The sequence below is a fragment of the Neophocaena asiaeorientalis genome, unplaced genomic scaffold, assembly GCF_003031525.2.
Source record: "Neophocaena asiaeorientalis asiaeorientalis breed wild unplaced genomic scaffold, Neophocaena_asiaeorientalis_V1.1 scaffold280, whole genome shotgun sequence".
In the NCBI taxonomy this organism is placed as follows: domain Eukaryota; kingdom Metazoa; phylum Chordata; class Mammalia; order Artiodactyla; family Phocoenidae; genus Neophocaena; species Neophocaena asiaeorientalis.
This window is the reverse complement of record NW_020185321.1, coordinates 308,260-324,900: the sequence shown is the minus strand read 5'-3', so window position 1 is coordinate 324,900 and position 16,641 is coordinate 308,260. Positions and strand designations below refer to the sequence as shown.

At 46.0% G+C, this 16,641-nt stretch overlaps 1 protein-coding gene across 1 annotated transcript; it reads right to left on the bottom strand.

Annotated features, from left to right (window-relative positions):
• Positions 1 to 251: 251 nt before the first annotated feature.
• On the bottom strand, positions 252 to 9,395 carry POP4 (POP4 ribonuclease P/MRP subunit). Its single transcript, XM_024734127.1, has 7 exons — positions 9,155 to 9,395; positions 7,370 to 7,422; positions 5,496 to 5,719; positions 4,048 to 4,125; positions 3,807 to 3,868; positions 2,014 to 2,115; positions 252 to 786 (listed from the first exon to the last, which is right to left on the bottom strand). Exons 1-7 carry the CDS (start codon positions 9,159 to 9,161, stop codon positions 650 to 652), a joined length of 663 nt encoding a protein of 220 aa, XP_024589895.1. The 5' UTR covers positions 9,162 to 9,395; the 3' UTR covers positions 252 to 649.
• Between the last annotated feature and the right edge of the window lie 7,246 nt (positions 9,396 to 16,641).

Here is a 16,641-nt window from a genome sequence, read left to right as displayed (position 1 = left end):
CACCACTCATTCCTCTTCATCTTTCTTGAAACAGCAAAGTAAACCTCAGGTCAAAGAGTTCGACAGCAGGCATGATTTAAAGTGATGTATCAAAGAAGCAGGGCACCACTGAACTAGTGAGACATGGTGCCTGATGACAGAGCAAAAGACATGGCAGCTTCCACAGAACAAAAGTAAAGGCACGAGCCAGGCACAGCTCAGGCCTCCCCTTCCCTTCCATCCTAGTGGTGCTGCAGGAATCACTCCTGTAGTCTGTTCATGCCCACATGCATATTTTATTATCACATAAACAACTCATTCATCATAGAACGTTCTGAAAACACTGAAAAGTATGAAAAAGAAAAAACGAATAAACTCACTATTCAAGTCAACCTGTGTTAATTCTGGTGTTTTCTGCCAATCTTTTCTGTCCATGGGAGTAATACAAAAACAAGAGCATCTATAAAGACACATCCTTGTGGTCCCTGACTTCTGTGCTCGGCACAGTGTGCTTCTTCCCAGATGATTAAATGTCCTTAACTCTGATTTAGACTGGCTGGAGGTGGTCTATAACCAGAACTGGCCCGACCATCTCTTCCCTGAAAGGTGGGTAATTCAGGCTGTTTCCAGTTTTTCACTGTCATAAACGATTCCCTTAGGCAGGAAGAGCTCACAAGTCAATTGTTCCCTTTGCTTTGAACTTCTTCGCAGACCGCTCGCTTGACCGCAGCTGGAATTTGCTCCCATAAATGTAGGAAATAAAGCCATCGATCTCCACAGTGAACACACAGTTTAGCTTGGGGATAACTAAAAAAAAGCAAGAGAAAAAGGATGAGGGAAAAAGTCCTGGCAGTAGGTTCACTTTTGTGGAGACTATTATTCCCAAGATGTTTATATTAGAAAATACAACAAGCTAATTAGGAAAAGATAATAAGAAATGGAGGAACCCACAAAGGTAACAGCACCAGGATTAAAGGGGATTATTCTGCCAAAAGGCCAATTTATTCACATTTTAAAAATAACTTGGGGCTTCCCTGGTTTCACAGTTGACTTTTTGTTGTCCTTTTCTAAGGCCATTCCAATTGTTCTCCACTATCACTTAAATTATAGTGTCCAGGGCATTCCCCGGCAGTCCAGTGGTTAGGACTCCACGTTTTCACTGCTGAGGGCCTGGTTGGGGAAGTAAGATCCTGCAAGCCTCCCAGCAGGGCCCCCCCCCCAAAAAAAAAAAAAAAAAAAATATATATATATATATATAAACATATAACTCAACACCTAGTTTTCTGGGTCAAAGGCTATGAACCAAACTCCCAAAACCAGAAACCCCCAGAAAAACTGCCAGAAACAGGTCTTGCCACATAACTTTCAGATAGGCTCATGGCTTTATGCTCACTGGGGAAACTTGTACACCACTTTCTGAGGTCTAAGATGAGAGCAGAACATAGAGGGGAATGGAACAAAGCAACAAGAAAACCAAGCTTCAAAAAATTAAAGGAACAAAAACCTCCCACTGTGGTTTTGAAATCTCTGGATTCATGGGCAAGGAGGGGGTGTGGAAATCCTGACAGACTGGCCGCTCGTCTCTGCCAGAGCAGTGAGCTCTAGCACACCAGGTGGATAACTTGCACTTGCTTCCCTGGAACCCAGAGAATCACCGCCAAGGGAGCTGGCTCTGGGAACTCCAGGGGCAGGTGCTTCGTCCCTGCTATCTGTCTAGCTGCAATCCTCTGGGAGGCAGCAGCCTTTGGGCAGGTGGAGGGTCCCAGTCCTGGAAATAGACCCAGGTGTCTGGAGGCACAGCCAAGCAGCCCTTCCTTCCCTTGATCACATCTGGCCAAAGCTGCTGGCTGGGCTCATGAGTACCTCAGGGAGAGCCTTGGGTGCTGGGATGGTCTCTGCAGGCTTGGAATGTAAGGTCAGCAGGTATCTACAATCTGTGCTGACTTGAAAGGCCAAACTGAGTTTTAGAGTCATGAGGAAAGGGCCGGCAAATCGTCTGGGGAGGCCACAGCCCACGGCGATCCAGTTACGTACCTTTCAGGCGGTCTTCTTTAGTGATAATTTTGAAAATGTGCTTTGTTTCCTGTAGAAGGATTCCTGTAACGCCCACATAGGAGGGGCATTTGGATTTTGTAACTGCAAAGGAAAAGGGTGGTTCAGGGCTCAGGCCTCTGTGGTGTTAGGGGAGCCACGGGCAGCCAGGCCTGCAGGGGCTGTGGGTTCTGGTCCCAACCTTGAGCCAGCAGAGGAAGAAAGACCACCCACAGGGGCAGGGTGAGGTGGAGGCTCCTTGGCTGGGCAGGGACCAAGTGGGATGAGAACCTAGGCTTCCCAATCCCTTGGCGGTGGCTTAATAGCCTCTGTGCTCTGATAAGGTGTCCTCTGGAAGGCCTGCTGCCACAGGGGTCCCAGGCAGGATTCTGGAGCCAAGAGGTCACACGTGTATCTAGCACCACCAAGGCCCACAGTCGGGTTGCTCTGGCAGGGCCAAGTCTCACTTACAGGACCTGAATGAATGCCTGTTCATCATGGTCTTCCCAGAACCTCCTGAACTCTGGAGAGAATGGGAGCCCACTATAGGCCACCCAGCAGTGAGCTGCCACCACAGGCAGTAGGCCTCTCACCTCCCCCAACCTATCTCCCAAGGTAGTCAATACAAATTCACTGAACACGTACTATGTGTCTGGCAGTGTCCTAGGTAGGTGCTGGGCACAGTAGTAAGTCCTGCTCTCACAAAGCTGTTGTTCTAATAGGGGGAGGGGTAATGTGTACCAAACCAGACAACTGTATTTTCTGATAGTGATGAGTGCTATGAAAAAAACAAGGGCAGGGTAATGGGGTGGAGGGTCATCTTTAGCTATGGTAGACCCTTGGGAAGTGACATCTGAGTAGGGACCTGAATAATGAGAAAGAATCAGCCCCTGAGCACACAGAACTCTCTGGGTAGAGGGAAGAAGCAAATGCTAAGACCCTGTGGCAGGGCCAGGCCTGGTGAGAAGCAGAAAGCAGGCCAGTATGGTTAGACCTGGTGCCCAAGGAGGTTGGACAGGCTGTTTAGAATACAGTAAGGAGGCAGAAGGGACACAACCTGATTTCTGTTGTAGAATCTTCACTCTGGCTGCCTGGTCAGGGGAGGAGCAGTGTGTCAGCAGGGAGAGGGTTAAGCAGCTTTGCAGTAATCCAGGGGAGACGGCGGTGGCTTAGATTTGGGTGTTAGGATGTGCTAATGGATTGGAGGTAGGCAATTAGGAAAGAAGAAATGTGGATACCTCCTAGGTTTTTGGCTTGAACAACCAGGGTAAATAGTGGTACTATATTAGTGGCACTCAGTAGTACTCAGTGGTATTACTAAAGGTAATTCTCAGTGGCAACTTAGATGATGAAGGCCAGCGGAGGGGCTGATCTGAGGAGAGGCCCAGAGTTCTGTTTTGGATAAGTAAAGTTTACAATGTCTACTGCACGTCTGGGTGGCTATGTCCAGTAGACAGTTGAATTCAAGGAGTTCAAGGGTAAGGTCTGTGCTGGAGATGACAACTTGGGAACTGTTGGTCCACAACCGACATTTAAAACCATGGGGCTGTTCAAGATACCAGGCTGTGGGTGAGTGCCAGCAGCTGCTGTGTCCTTTGGGATACCAGCAGGGGTCTTCTGTGTGGAGAAGGTACACAGAGGCCATTTAGAGTATCCAACAAGTGGCCAGAATTGGCTAAGACAGCTATAGTCATCGTCTACCCTAAGTGCTGGTGATATAGGGTTATCCACATAGCAAGGAATTGTCACTGAATGATGGCTTGGGCGGCCAGATGATGTGCTCTTAGGCAAATTACCTGAAACAATAGCGCCATGAAGATCTGCCTTTAAAAGCTTGGCCTGAATCATCTGTGGCTGCCTACGAGGTAAACAAAAGCCCATAATGTATACCATTATAATGAATTCTGAAAGAAGTAAACAGGTCTACAAACTTCTGCAGCCAGGCAATGCTGATAGCAGGCTCCGAAAGCTGCATTTACAATGATCCTAAGACTTGGGTTCTGCCTCAAAGGGCAAGGCTTCAGAATTGTAACTCACATGTCTGGTTTGAGACCATTGCACAGATCCCGGATGTACTGCTTCCAGAGTTCATGTAGAGGGAGAAAAAGACTGTATCTGTGGCAAAGTCAGATAGAGGTAAAACGTTAGGCAATGTGAACTTGGGATTATAACATCCAAAGAGCACAGAGCTTGGCTTGATGCCAAGGACCGTGACCTGGATCACTGCGGCCTCTTCTACCCCCGATAACCACACTAAAATCCAGTACTTTCACCTCTCAAACCTTAGTTTCCTCACTGGTAGAACCCTCTCAAAGCTAAGTTTTTGCTAATGAGAAGAGAAAGGCGTTGCATTCCTTTGCCCTTTCATCCTTCCTGCTGGTTAGATGCAGGCATGACAGCTGGAGCTCAAGCAGACATTTTAGACCATGAAGTAACACCTACAAATGGTGAAGCAGCAAGGATGCACCCAGGGCTACACTCCTTGTTGTCTGATGGCCGTGAAACTGCCTACCACACCAGCCCAGGATGGTGTTCATCTAGACCTCTTTTCACAAGAGAAATAAACTTCCATCTTATTTAAGCCACTGCTATTTTGAGGTTTTCTGTTACAGGAAGCTGAACCCAGTAAGCCCTCAGTAAACAGGAGTTGCTGGTTGTCATAAGTCCCTGTGCAAGGTGACAGGGTCTGTCTGGAGGATGAGTGAGAAGTGGCGAGGTGAAGAAGAGGGAGCAGGTGAGACGATCCCAAACGGGTCTTCCTAGCACTTCATGGGGAGTCCATTTAACGAAGCTACTGGTTAGAGAAATGAGAACCTCAGGCTCAAACCCAAAGTGGACTCTATTGATGGAGACATGGGTGAGGCACACCAGGGGCAGGCAGCAGTCCCTTCCTCCTCCCAAAGCCCAGGTGATTTTGTGAGAGGGGCCATGAACAAAGTGACAGACTCTATCTTATGGGATGTGGGAGGCTATCTGGTTACAGATCTTGGAGCAAAAGCATACGAACAGTCCTAAGACATACAAACGCAGAACCGTGGCCAAGGAGGGATGAAGTGTCAGCTGGAGGGAGGAACATGTTCTCCCACAGAGAGTGATGTGTCTCTTTCAGAAACTTCTGAAACATATGGGCAGCACGTTCTTTGGCAATAAGACCCCAATGGGTGATTCTGTCTAGTGCTATTAGAAGCTACAAAGAGATATATGTTAAGAAATATCAGTTTCTCTTTTTCTAAGAAAACTGAAAGACAAATAGTCTGTTGCCCATGGCTTATGGCACTGGTCTTATTAGTTAAGGATAGGACAGAAGCCAAGCAGAAAAGCCAAACCCAGTCCGAATTGGTAAAGGAAGCCTGCCCCCTTGTGGCAGAAGTGGGAGAGGCTCGCTTAGCTTAAGCAGAGCAGGGGCTACCTAGCTTCCCAAGTCCATACTCAACACAAGGAAGATTAAGTCGCTGGGGTGGAAAGGCAGGAAAGGCTTGCCATACCTCTGTTGCTCTGGATTAATGTCAAAGAGCCGCAGCTCCCTCCTCTGCTTGGCAGAGAGGCCTTTAGATTTCTTTTTCTTTTCCTTCTGCTTCCGGTGAGTGAAGTACTCCAGAACAACGGCCTTGCGTTGCAGGTGGTCCTCCTGGGCTTGTCGGCTCATGCGGGGCATGCTCCGCTTCAGGAAGGCCCTCACAAAGGCCTCGGCTCGCTGGGTTCCTGGGTGCTGCATGAGGACAAGATGCTGTGGTGCTCACAGCTCTGGTTGGGGCTACCCAGACCCCCAGGCCCTCCCACACACCGCTGCAACAGCAGATGGGCCGCCTTCACTGACCCACCTATCTACCCACTGAGGCTCACACAGCCTCTCATCTGCTGCATGTTCGTTACCCCCAGCTGGGCAGATGTGAAAGTCACATTCAAATGCCAATTCGTAACTGCCACACAAAACAGCCATGTCAAACTCCAACCTCCTACCCTGCTCTCTGAGGTTATTCTGAGGATAAAAACAAAACAAAACAAAACAAAAAACAACAATAAAAAAATTAAAGCAAAACAAACAAACAAAAATTACCTTTGGAAAAAAAGACTTCTCTCATCCTTGAGAAATGTATGACAATGGTATTTAAACTGTCATGATCAGATGAAGGCAAGCTCAGAGTAGAGCCAGGCTACGGCCTTGAAGGAAATGACCCCAACACTAGGAAAAATGGCATAACCAAGCACTCCAGGGTGGGCCCAGCCACAGCAGGTAGGGATTTTGACATTGTGGCCATATCGTAATACTCTTTACTTGAGTTTCCAGCCTGTGGATGTAGCATGGTTATTTTCCTGGTCTGCTCTGGCATCACTTGAGGAAATAAACTGTCAGTGTATCTTAGCCCCATGTACTGACTCTTTTCCACACAGAACAGAGCACCACATGACTGTGACTGAGCACCTGCACTTAGAGAGGACTTCTGGGCAACGTAACTATCATAAATTGTGTGTAATTCTTGAAAGAACAAGCATCACTGTCTCTCAAGTTGGAGTTCCACCAGTCTATTTCTCATTCGGATGCTTTGCCCTCATGTTTGCCACAGCCCTGGGGAGCACGCTCTACTGAGGTCCTCCCTCTTGACGGGGCCATTTCCTGGACCTTTGTTGCACTAACTGGCCTGCAAACACCTTGCGGCTAATGTGTCAATAGTAATCAAGCTCTCATTTCATGGGCAGAAGCAGGCACGTGGATGGGTGGGAGGTGGGGATAAAGATGTGATACACACGCTCTTCATGGTAGCCCATGGTAAGGAGGGAAGTCAGCTTCAGCTTTGTACTTTTAAAAAGTAAAAATTTATTATTATCAGTATTATTACTGTAAGAGGACATGTGAGTCTTTAAATACCTAAGTGGCCCATCTTTCATAGAGAAGCCAAATTAAGGTGTATCAGTCTTTCAAAATCTTGATTTCAGAAGCAACTCCCTCATTATGAGTCACCAGTGAAGCTTCTGCCAAACTGACAAAGAATCTTTGTAGCACCCAATTACACTTATGAAATGTGATCTGACTGCCCTCTTCAGGAGTGAAAAGGGCACAGTAACAAGGTCAAATGACAGTGCTTGCCATGGCAGGTGTCAGGTGAGCATAGCCTAGTGTCCCCTACACAGTGGGAGATGACACAGATCAAGAAATCCCAGTTAACCAAACTTGACTCTGGTATAGTGGGAAAGGAGGCCAGCAGAACAACAAACCTTGATTAAGCCTAACATGTCTGCTGGAAACGTGAGGAGTGAAATGTGGGAAAGGACATCTAAAACAGCACTAACGGTTAAGAAGCCACTGGGCCATCTTTGTCATCACCTCTGTTGCTCCCAGACCTCCTGCCAAGCACTGTACCTGAATGTCGAACTCCTTTGCATCTTTCTGAGAAAAGGCATGGTAGATCACACCTGGGGGATTCAAAGAAAACAAACATGAAATGATCAACTCTGTTGGCTATGGCTATAAGACCTAAGACTTTTATAACTATGAAAATAACTATGCTTATTCAGAGACAGAAGATGGGGGTAATACAATGAGCACAGCTTCAAAGCTTTCTTGGATGCCTCTTGCCCTACCCTCCAGCCACATCCGTGCTAGAAGTTCCAATGGTGTGCCTTAAAATAGTGCTTCTCAAACATGAATGTGTGTCAGAATCTCCGGGAACTTATTAAAATGTAGATTCTTGGGCCCCACTCTAAGATCCTGCATTCCTAACAAGTTCTCAGATGATACTGAAGCTCAGCAGACAATACTTAGAGTTGCCCTGGTTTAAAATACCACAGGTTAGGAGCCTGAGCAGTTGCTCTAGAAGTCTAATGATGTAAATCATTTAAAAGTTATGTGACAGGGCTTTCCAGGACGAAGACAGTTGGAACTACTACATTTTGTTTACTGTTAGATGTTTAAAAAAGACTCTTCACATTTTAATATCTACGAAACTGGGATGTATTATACAATTAATGGTGTCCTAAACTGATAAAATACAGTAGATCTTTCTTCAAGCTCAAAATACACATTGCTCAATGTGGTTTTAACCTTTAAAAACTCACACTCCCGTTTCTTAATTTGTCTGAAAAAGAAAAACATGGCATTGGGGACAGAATATGGGTGTGAATGGGATAAGAATGAGACAAAGGCCTGGTTTAAGGGCCAAAAGACTAGAAAATTTGGTTCATGCTCTATAAATTCCATCCCAGCTCTACTGTGCTTCCCTGAGTTCATTTGAACCAGCAAACCAAAGTGGTTACAAGTTTTATACAGAGTCTGGTTCTCTCTCAGATGGAAGATAGGGATTAAAACCTGTCTGTAGAGAGCAACTTGCAGGGCCTGGACCCCAGGAATGACTCTGTAATTGTCACAGGTGCCTTGCATTAGACCCAGAAGTCTTTTTTTCCTATAACAATAGACATCTAACAGTTACTGAGCCCTCATTGTTTGCCATGCCCCTGATTAAAAGCTACATATATTTTATCTCATTATACTTTCTGAAAAATCCTTTAAAGCAGTTATTATTCCTATTATGCACTGAGAAAACTGAAGTTAAAATATGCTGTGACACTTAACTTGATCACATAGGTAGGGAGTGGCAGAGGTGGAACTTAAAATCCAGTTTTAACGGTGTCATGCCCCTGCCTCTAAATGCCCTGGGTGCTTGCTCCCCTCCTTGGCACACCTCTGCTCAACTCTCAAAGCTTTGGGCTAGTGGTATCAATCCCCAGCACGCTCCCTGCGCTTTACACCAGACAAGGGTGATTCACAGAATAGCAGGCTGGGCAGGCATCATTATCAGTACCTTACAAAAGGGGAAACCGGGCTGCAGAGAGGAACAGGGCCTTGACCACGCCAAGAGAGAAATACTGGCCAAGTCGCACCAAGGCCTTGGGCCGACCTCTAGCACCACTCACTCACTACTGAGCAGCCCCCGGAGAGAACCTGCCTCCAGCTCTGACATAGTTCAGAGACTAGGCAGGCCAACCGGGACTCCGGGCCACAGTTGCACTTAGGTAAGGCGGGACAATTTCCACAGCAGAGCCGTTCGGACTCCGCCGCGACCCTTTTCACCCACCAGTATCTACACCTAGTCTCCGACTCTTTAACATCCCACCCCTCTCCAATTTCGTGACCCTCAACACGGCTTACTGTTCATTCTCGGACCGCTTCCGGTGCGCTCTGTTGACGTCTTCTTCAGGCGTCGCTCACTCTTTACCTCTCTCTACTTTCTTCAGCAGCCCTCGACCACCACAGCCTCTCTCGTCAAAGTCTGTGGTGGACAGGTTCCTTCTGCCCGAAGTCGCGCGGTAAGCTAAGCTGAGAGACTGACACGCTCCTACCGGGATCAGGAGCCACAAGCTCCAAACTCTAGGATGGCGCCGTCCGTGACGTCACCGACGAGCGCCGACTTAGGGTGGCGCATGCGCCTCGGAGCGGACTCCGCAGCGCGCAGAATTACTGCGGGCTCTGAAACTCTCTCTCCTTGGTGGGGCTCTCTCAGTGTGTGTTTTGTAGGCGAGGGAAGGCCAGAAGCAGTAGGGTTGGAGTTGGGGAGTGTGGAATGCATGTGAAGGCCCGGAATAGAGCGAGGCGAGTCGACTTGGAGAGGACAGAGGGAGGTTGGGGACCAGGGGAGGGTGGACACGGGATGGGAAGGGTGGTGGGAATGAGGTCTGTGCGATCCCTAATCGTGCTCTCTACACTCAGCCGAGGCACTGAAGTTGGGATAGGAGGCTTACGTTCTTGTTTTGTCTCTGCTGCTAGCTAGCAGTGTCATCTCACTTAATGCACTTCGCATCTCTGGGCCTCACTTTTCCTGTGTACTGTGTGAGTGGGGTTGGACTTGATAGTCTCTGAAAGTTTTCTTGAGACCCAGCATATTAGTTTTTGTCAGTAAGATAAAAGGCGAGGAATTGATTCTAACCCTGGGTAAGGGTTCAAGAAGTGTAGCTTCAAGGCCTGGTGGAGACCTCTTAGGTGAGACCCGATGCTACACAGAACTGTGCAGTCTTAACTTTTACTGAGTGCTGGGCATGGGCAGGGTACTGCTCAGAAAAGAAAAGCAATATGGTTTGTATTCTAAGCTAGTGGTTCTCAACTTTCAGTATGGTATAAACTCCTTTTAAAGAAAAAAAATTTCTCAGGGAACCCTGGAAGTATGTCCACGCATCCTAGTTTGAGAAACATTGACTTAAGTTTCTTAAGTGGTGGTGACCTTGTGCCATTTTGATCTTAAACATAAGACTGCAGGCCCTGAAACTGAGTGACTTGTCTAGCATTTACCTTATATGTATATTACCATCACAATTGAAACACAACATTTAAACCAAAACGTATTGCACTTGCAGATGCCTGAGAATACTTAGGAGTCTATGGAACTAAGTTTGAGAAACTGCTCTTGGGGATCCATACTATGTGAACTACCATATCTGTTTTTTAAAATAGCAGCAGGGCTTCCCTGGTGGCGCAGTGGTTGAGAGTCCGCCTGCCGATACAGGAGACATGGGTTCGTGCCCCAGTCCGGGAAGATCCCACATGCCGCGGAGCGGCTGGGCCCGTGAGCCATGGCCGCTGGACCTGCGCGTCCGGAGCCTGTGCTCCGCAGCGGAAGAGGCCACAACAGTGAGAGGCCCGCGTACCGTAAAAAAAAAATTTAATTAATTAATTAAATTTAATTAAATAGCAGCAGAAGACAGCAAGAGCCAATTTCAGTGTTATACTCAAGGGGGCCCTTTTGAGCAGGACCTTTGTGATTATGGAGATAAGGGAGAAGGCAGACCTCTGTCTTTGAGTTTTTCTAGGGTTGTTAGCACTCTTAACTCCCAATTGACCCCTTCTTGAGTAGTCAAGGCAGCCCTGGATGACTGCTAGTCTTCCCTAGAATTCCCTGCTTGTGGTGGGGTAAGCACTCCCAGAGCTGCAGTTACTCTATAGTTCCCTGATCACTAAGTCTTTTTTAAAAAACGAACAAACCACTTTATTGTCCTCAGGAAATAATTGTATATGTATGCAGAGAGATACCTGTCCTTACAGGTATTGTTATCATTGTGATTGTCATTTAAGCGGCAGTTTGAAAACTACTTGATGTTTGAAAATAGTGGATTAAACACATGAAGTATGTAGGTTAATTAAATTCATTATAATCGCAGGGTAAGCTTCAAAAATTCATATTCCTTGCCATCCCTGGAGATTCTTATTTAGTAGGTGTGTCCCAAAGAATGTTCCCAGGTGACTCTGTTGAGTAAGTTTGGGAACTACAGTATGGTATGTTTATATAACATATAATGGAATACCATACAACCATTTAACAAATTACATACAATTTTTGAAAAGGTTGCAAAATATTAACATAAAAAACCAAATAGTATATACAGAAAAAAGATTGGAAAGAACGTAACAATATACTGAAAGTTTCTGTAGCTGTGTAAGTGAACTTATGAGAGATTCTTTTTTTGGTCTATTTTCTAAATTTCATTCAGTGAAAATAAGACTTTCTTAAATTTTGTTTTCTTTTTATAGCTATCAGTGATAAACTTTCAAACATGGATACACATGTTTTCCCACTAGCGACCTTGTGGAAGTTCCATGGGAAGTCAAGATTTGTTAGTATCGTTGCAGGTGACTTCCCTCTACCTCTGAACAACTTATTGTCAAAAACTTCAAATGTACAGAAAAATGGAAAGAGTTCTATAGTGAACACCCTTATGTTCTTAGATTATACAATTAACATTTTGCTTTAATTGTACAGGTTTCTTTTGAATGCTGCTTTAAGACATTCAGGCGGTTAGGTTGAGTACTCAAGAAAAGTTTTATATGTAAAGTGAAAAAGATTAAGCCTCAACTATTAAATAAGTGCATATCTATGGAAATTAGGACCTCCATATAAATAAACACAACTAAATCCATAGAAATCATTTATCTAATGCCTCTGACAATACAGTGGAAAAATATTTTTTCTGCACTCCCTTTCCTCCACTTTTGGATGAAAGAAAAACATTATTTCTAGTAGATTTTCTGCCATTCCTTTAAGTGTAAGAAAAGGTAATGATCCTGAAGAAATACCAGCACACCTGCAATGAGAACATGGAAAGCTTTGTTTTCAATGAAAATTGTAATCCTCCAAGTTAAAGTCAGCATTTTATTGTATATATTATATATGTGTATATATATACATATATACGTGTATATACATAGATATATATATGTAAATTTTTCTTCTGCGTTTAAGTGATTAAAGAGGGATAAGGGCTGTCTGTGCCGCTTTTCTACAGCAGTAAGGCCTTGTCTGTAATGGGTTGACAGCAGTACCTGCTTCTTAGGGTGCCTTTGAGCATCCAGTGCCATGATGCCCATGTTCAAATGGCCTGGCATAGAGAGCACGGTTTGAGAGATGATAGCCATCATTATCTTAATCCTTACAAAGCTGGAACAGTCCCTCAGGCTCAAAATTATGAACTTCTCTGGCCCTGCTTTACCTTTGGTCTATACCCTGGTCCAGAGGTGGTATACTGACAAGGGGAGCTGGGAATGGTGGTGGTGGTGGTGGGGACCTGGACGCAGTCATTCCTCAGGCTTAATAGTGCTCTCTGTCCACTCTGACAGAATGAAGAGACTAGGCAGTAAGGTACAAGCGCTGACATTGGACATTTCTGCCAGGCAAACCCTCTCCCGCTGGGTAGTTGGGTGCTCTGGCTACAAGAAGCAAAGGACTGATGTTTACGGGAGGATGCCATATCAATCCCTTCTGGTCAAGAGGCGGCACTGTGCTCTAAGTCAGTTTAAGACCGACCATTTAGGATTCTGAATAGTAAGGACTGTTGCTATTGGCAACACACTTGGCATGTGTGGTCAGATAGCAGTATCTGAAAGCCAGATTTCTCAGTCAACAACCAGAAGTCACACTTCAAGGCTGCCTTGATCCCCAAGGTCTAAAATACATCTCTAATAGATTTGCCCAGTTCCCTAAAGAAGTTTCACGCTGAGCTGAACCCACTGAGAAACACTTGGTTTTGGTTTTCATGGTGGAGTATCTGAATGCACAGGAGGCTCTTTGGGGTCCTAAGAGGTCTCCTTCACTGGATTTATGGGGTAATTCTTGAGGCACTTGAAGGATTTACAGGGAAATCACTGCAGGCTTCATGGGGCATGTGTGCATGTAGCTCCTATTTCTCCTCGCCTGTTCTGCCCTGTGCTCAACTTTGGGGAAGCAGTCGTTGGCTTCTGGCCAAAGAGCTGTGTGTTTATATATGTGTGAGTCCATTCTGGTCCAAAATATGGGAAAGTGGGAGGGAGAAGGAGCTGATATAAAATCACCTCAAACTGGAATTGGGATGGGCTGAAAAGTGAAGAGACCTGGTTTTGTATTGTTTGAGTCAAAGCCCTGTGGGAGGTAGGGGACAGATAGTCTTCTCTCTTCTGTTCTTTAATACACACCATACAGCTTAAGATGTGAAAAAAAAAAAAAAACACAACAACCCAGTATATATGACATGCAAAGAAGCAGGAACTGTGACCATAATCAAGAGAAAAGAATGGTCACTACCACAGAACTGTAGATGACCCAGCTGTTTGAACTGAAAGACAAGGCCTTTAAAATACCATTATACAATAAATAATCAAAGAGCTTAGAGAAAAAGAGGGAGAAAATGAGTGTAAAGATGAAGAATTTCAGCTGAGACGTGGAAATTCTGAGCTGAAAAAGACTTTCATTGTTCCCTGTGATGGTGACTGTGATTGCCTGCATGTTCAAACTTAACATTTTCATAACTACTGAGAATACGTTCCCAGACCACACACCCCCTTCTTTTTAAATCATCTGATAAATATTTATCTCCCATAAGCCCTGAGGCCTCTCTAGGCCCTTGTGTCTTGCTTGAGGGAACCATGGGGACTCTTACCAGCCTCCCTGCAGCTCTTGTATGACCCGGTGCTAGAGGGGTCAGGTCCCGGAAAGGTTCTCTGTGTGCTCTGGGTCCTGAGGGCCGCTTTACTTGGCCAGAAGCCCTCCGAGCAGCCTCAGGCATCAGAAAAGTTGGGACGCGGAGCTTGCCAACGGGAGAGTGGCTCCACATTTAGGCTGGACTGTCAATTGTTTTCCATCTTCTCGGTACCCACATTCATGAGGCTCCATCTCTGCCTGTCAGTGCAGTATTGGTGACCAGGCCCCACTTTATCCATGGTGCTGGTCTTCAGAGCAGTCAGGACTTGGGGGTGGGGGTGGGGCTGCAGCCCTCTTTGTGAGCGTGGAGTGGCTCCTTTGTCTCCGGTCTTGGGATTCAGTGGGGACCCCCAGGAGCTAAATGTAGTGATGGTGGATACATCTCCAACACACACCTGAAAGCCTGATGACCTTGGCTTTTGGAGCATTGATGGCTGTGAGGGAGGCCCCCACACTTTGCCCATAGGAGCCAAGAGAAGGGCCTCAGTCTATCTGACACTGTTGGGAGAACCTGAGGGAGGGGGTGGCTGGAGGTGCCAATGATAGGGCATACTTCAGATTTTTGACAACAATTGAGTCTGCTTTGAAATATCTTTTCCTATATAATGATGTTTCTTGACGTTTGAAGAAGAATGACTTGAAAATTAATCTGGCCATTTGGACAGGTTGTATTGGCATTTATTATTTATAGGTTTACTCCCCCTCTCCCCCAACTTAGGATGTTGGAGATAAAAGCTGCCCACGGTCCGCAGCAGATATCCCTATCTGTCACTAGATGGCAGCCTAACACAAGGATTGAATCAGTGGCCTGGCGCTTCTTCCTCAAGTCTTGGAGTTATTTCCCTCCAAGCCCCTTAAAAATCCAGTTTACCGGCCACTTCAAAGAACTGCAGCCTGTGGTACTACAAAGCACCGACATCCAGAAGCTAGGATTATTTCTCTGCAAACAGTTGATTTTGATCAACACCCTCTGTGCCAGAACGGACAGTTACAGAGTCAAGTGGTTTAAATAAGATAGAAGTTTAAAGGAGAGAGAAGTTTGAGACCCTGTGGAAGCGGTGCGATTGTCAATGATATTCTGAAATTGATGGCTCGTTCACGAGGTGTAAGGAGAGGAGGCGAGGAGCGGTTCTGCTGGCAGGATTTGCGGTAGACTGTGGCCTGTTCCCAACTGGGCTGCTTAGAGGAAGGTGAGGGATGGAGCACCACTCCTGTCGGGTTTGTTTTTGGAGGTGTCCCTTTTTCCTTTTACTATGAAATGATTATCTTCCCAGTGACCATGGAAAGAGATACTCATACCTGAGGAGCAAATAATATGACACTGGGCAGTGATGTATAGACATGAGCTCATGAATTTCATGTGAAAAGTGTCCTTTTCTGTGTTTATAGAGGTGGAAATTGAGACAAAGGGAGCCGAAGTTACTTAGCAAAATTGCTACCAATTTATTTTTTACATTAGAAACTATCTGGTGACATTTATTCATGACATCTGGGTTAGGAACCACTTGATTGCAACTTTCCCTCCTTCTTATCAAGGGACAGCCAGCGCTTGTGGAGGAGAGGCCGACAGGCATGTCAGGATCTCGTGCAGCCACAGTGCTTGGATGCGGCACTTGAGAGCATTTGTGGAAGGAGGCATGAATGACTGAATGTCTGAAATCAACTGAAAGGCACAGAGAGGGGCCACCTCATGCTTAGGCCGAAGAGGTGGCTTCCTAAGCAGTGCGATTCCAGGGGCACCATAAAATACCACCCTTTCACCCCGACAGTGTGGTAACAAACAAGCTCCTGCTCCCAGGGAACCAGAGTGCGTGGAATTCCAACAATGGAGAGTCATTCTTTTAGGCAGAGCATTGCTTTCTCAAGAGTTTTATTTTGAAATGCAAATATCCCTATTGAGGCTAACCCTGCCTGGTGACTAGGTGAACTCCTCTAGGGGTAGCTGAGCCATTACTGAGGAGTCAGGACGGGGTGGGAGACAGGGCATAGAGAAGAGCTAAAAAGTGGGGAGACTTGGGGCTGACCACACACTCGATTGATTTGCCCATTTATCTTCACAGTGAAAACCTGGACCTAGAATATCATCTGATGTGGAGCATTTTGAGAGCTTGACTTATCTCACTTGGATGTAACTGGGGAGAAGTCAATTGTTTTCCTTCTTCATGAATCCCTGGGCTTCTCTCCATGGAGGTTCTGGTTATGGGTATGCAAAGACTACTCAGGGGCAGGTGTGGGTGCCAGCAGTGCCTGCCTCTTCTGTACAGTGGGCCACTCTGCTTTACCCAGCAGTGGCAGGCATGAAGTTCTGTTTGCCCCGAGGCTGGTTGCTTCAAGAGGTGCTGACTTCTCTCTCCTGGAGACACACGTGATTTCCTTGGAAACACACAGCACAAATTTCTCATTGGGCTTGAAAAGTCATCTGTTATTAAGGTGGAATTCTGAGCAGAGAACAGTCCTGAGGTATATAAGTGCTGCATGGGAGGCACATAGATTCACTCTGATGCCAAGGAAGCCCTTCCTCTTTACCCCCTTTTATTAGGTCATTGATCAGCAACATTGATCAGAAGAAATTATGCCGTGTTGACCATATTCTTGGTTGAAGATCAGTGATGTTAATTTTCAGTACATCAATGCCCTCATCAAGTGCTAACTGGAAGGGATAAACCTGTTTAGTGTATCACCAGGTGGGACCTGGAAA

What these genes read in the sequence shown, in the direction of transcription:
- POP4 (XM_024734127.1), bottom strand. An exon ending in CAAAGGAGTTCGACATTCAG is followed by an intron (nt 5,720 to 7,369) that starts GTACAGTGCTTG and finishes GTCCTCATGCAG; the next exon opens with CACCCAGGAACCCAGCGAGC. An exon ending in ATTAATCCAGAGCAACAGAG is followed by an intron (nt 4,126 to 5,495) that starts GTATGGCAAGCC and finishes ACTTTGCCACAG; the next exon opens with ATACAGTCTTTTTCTCCCTC.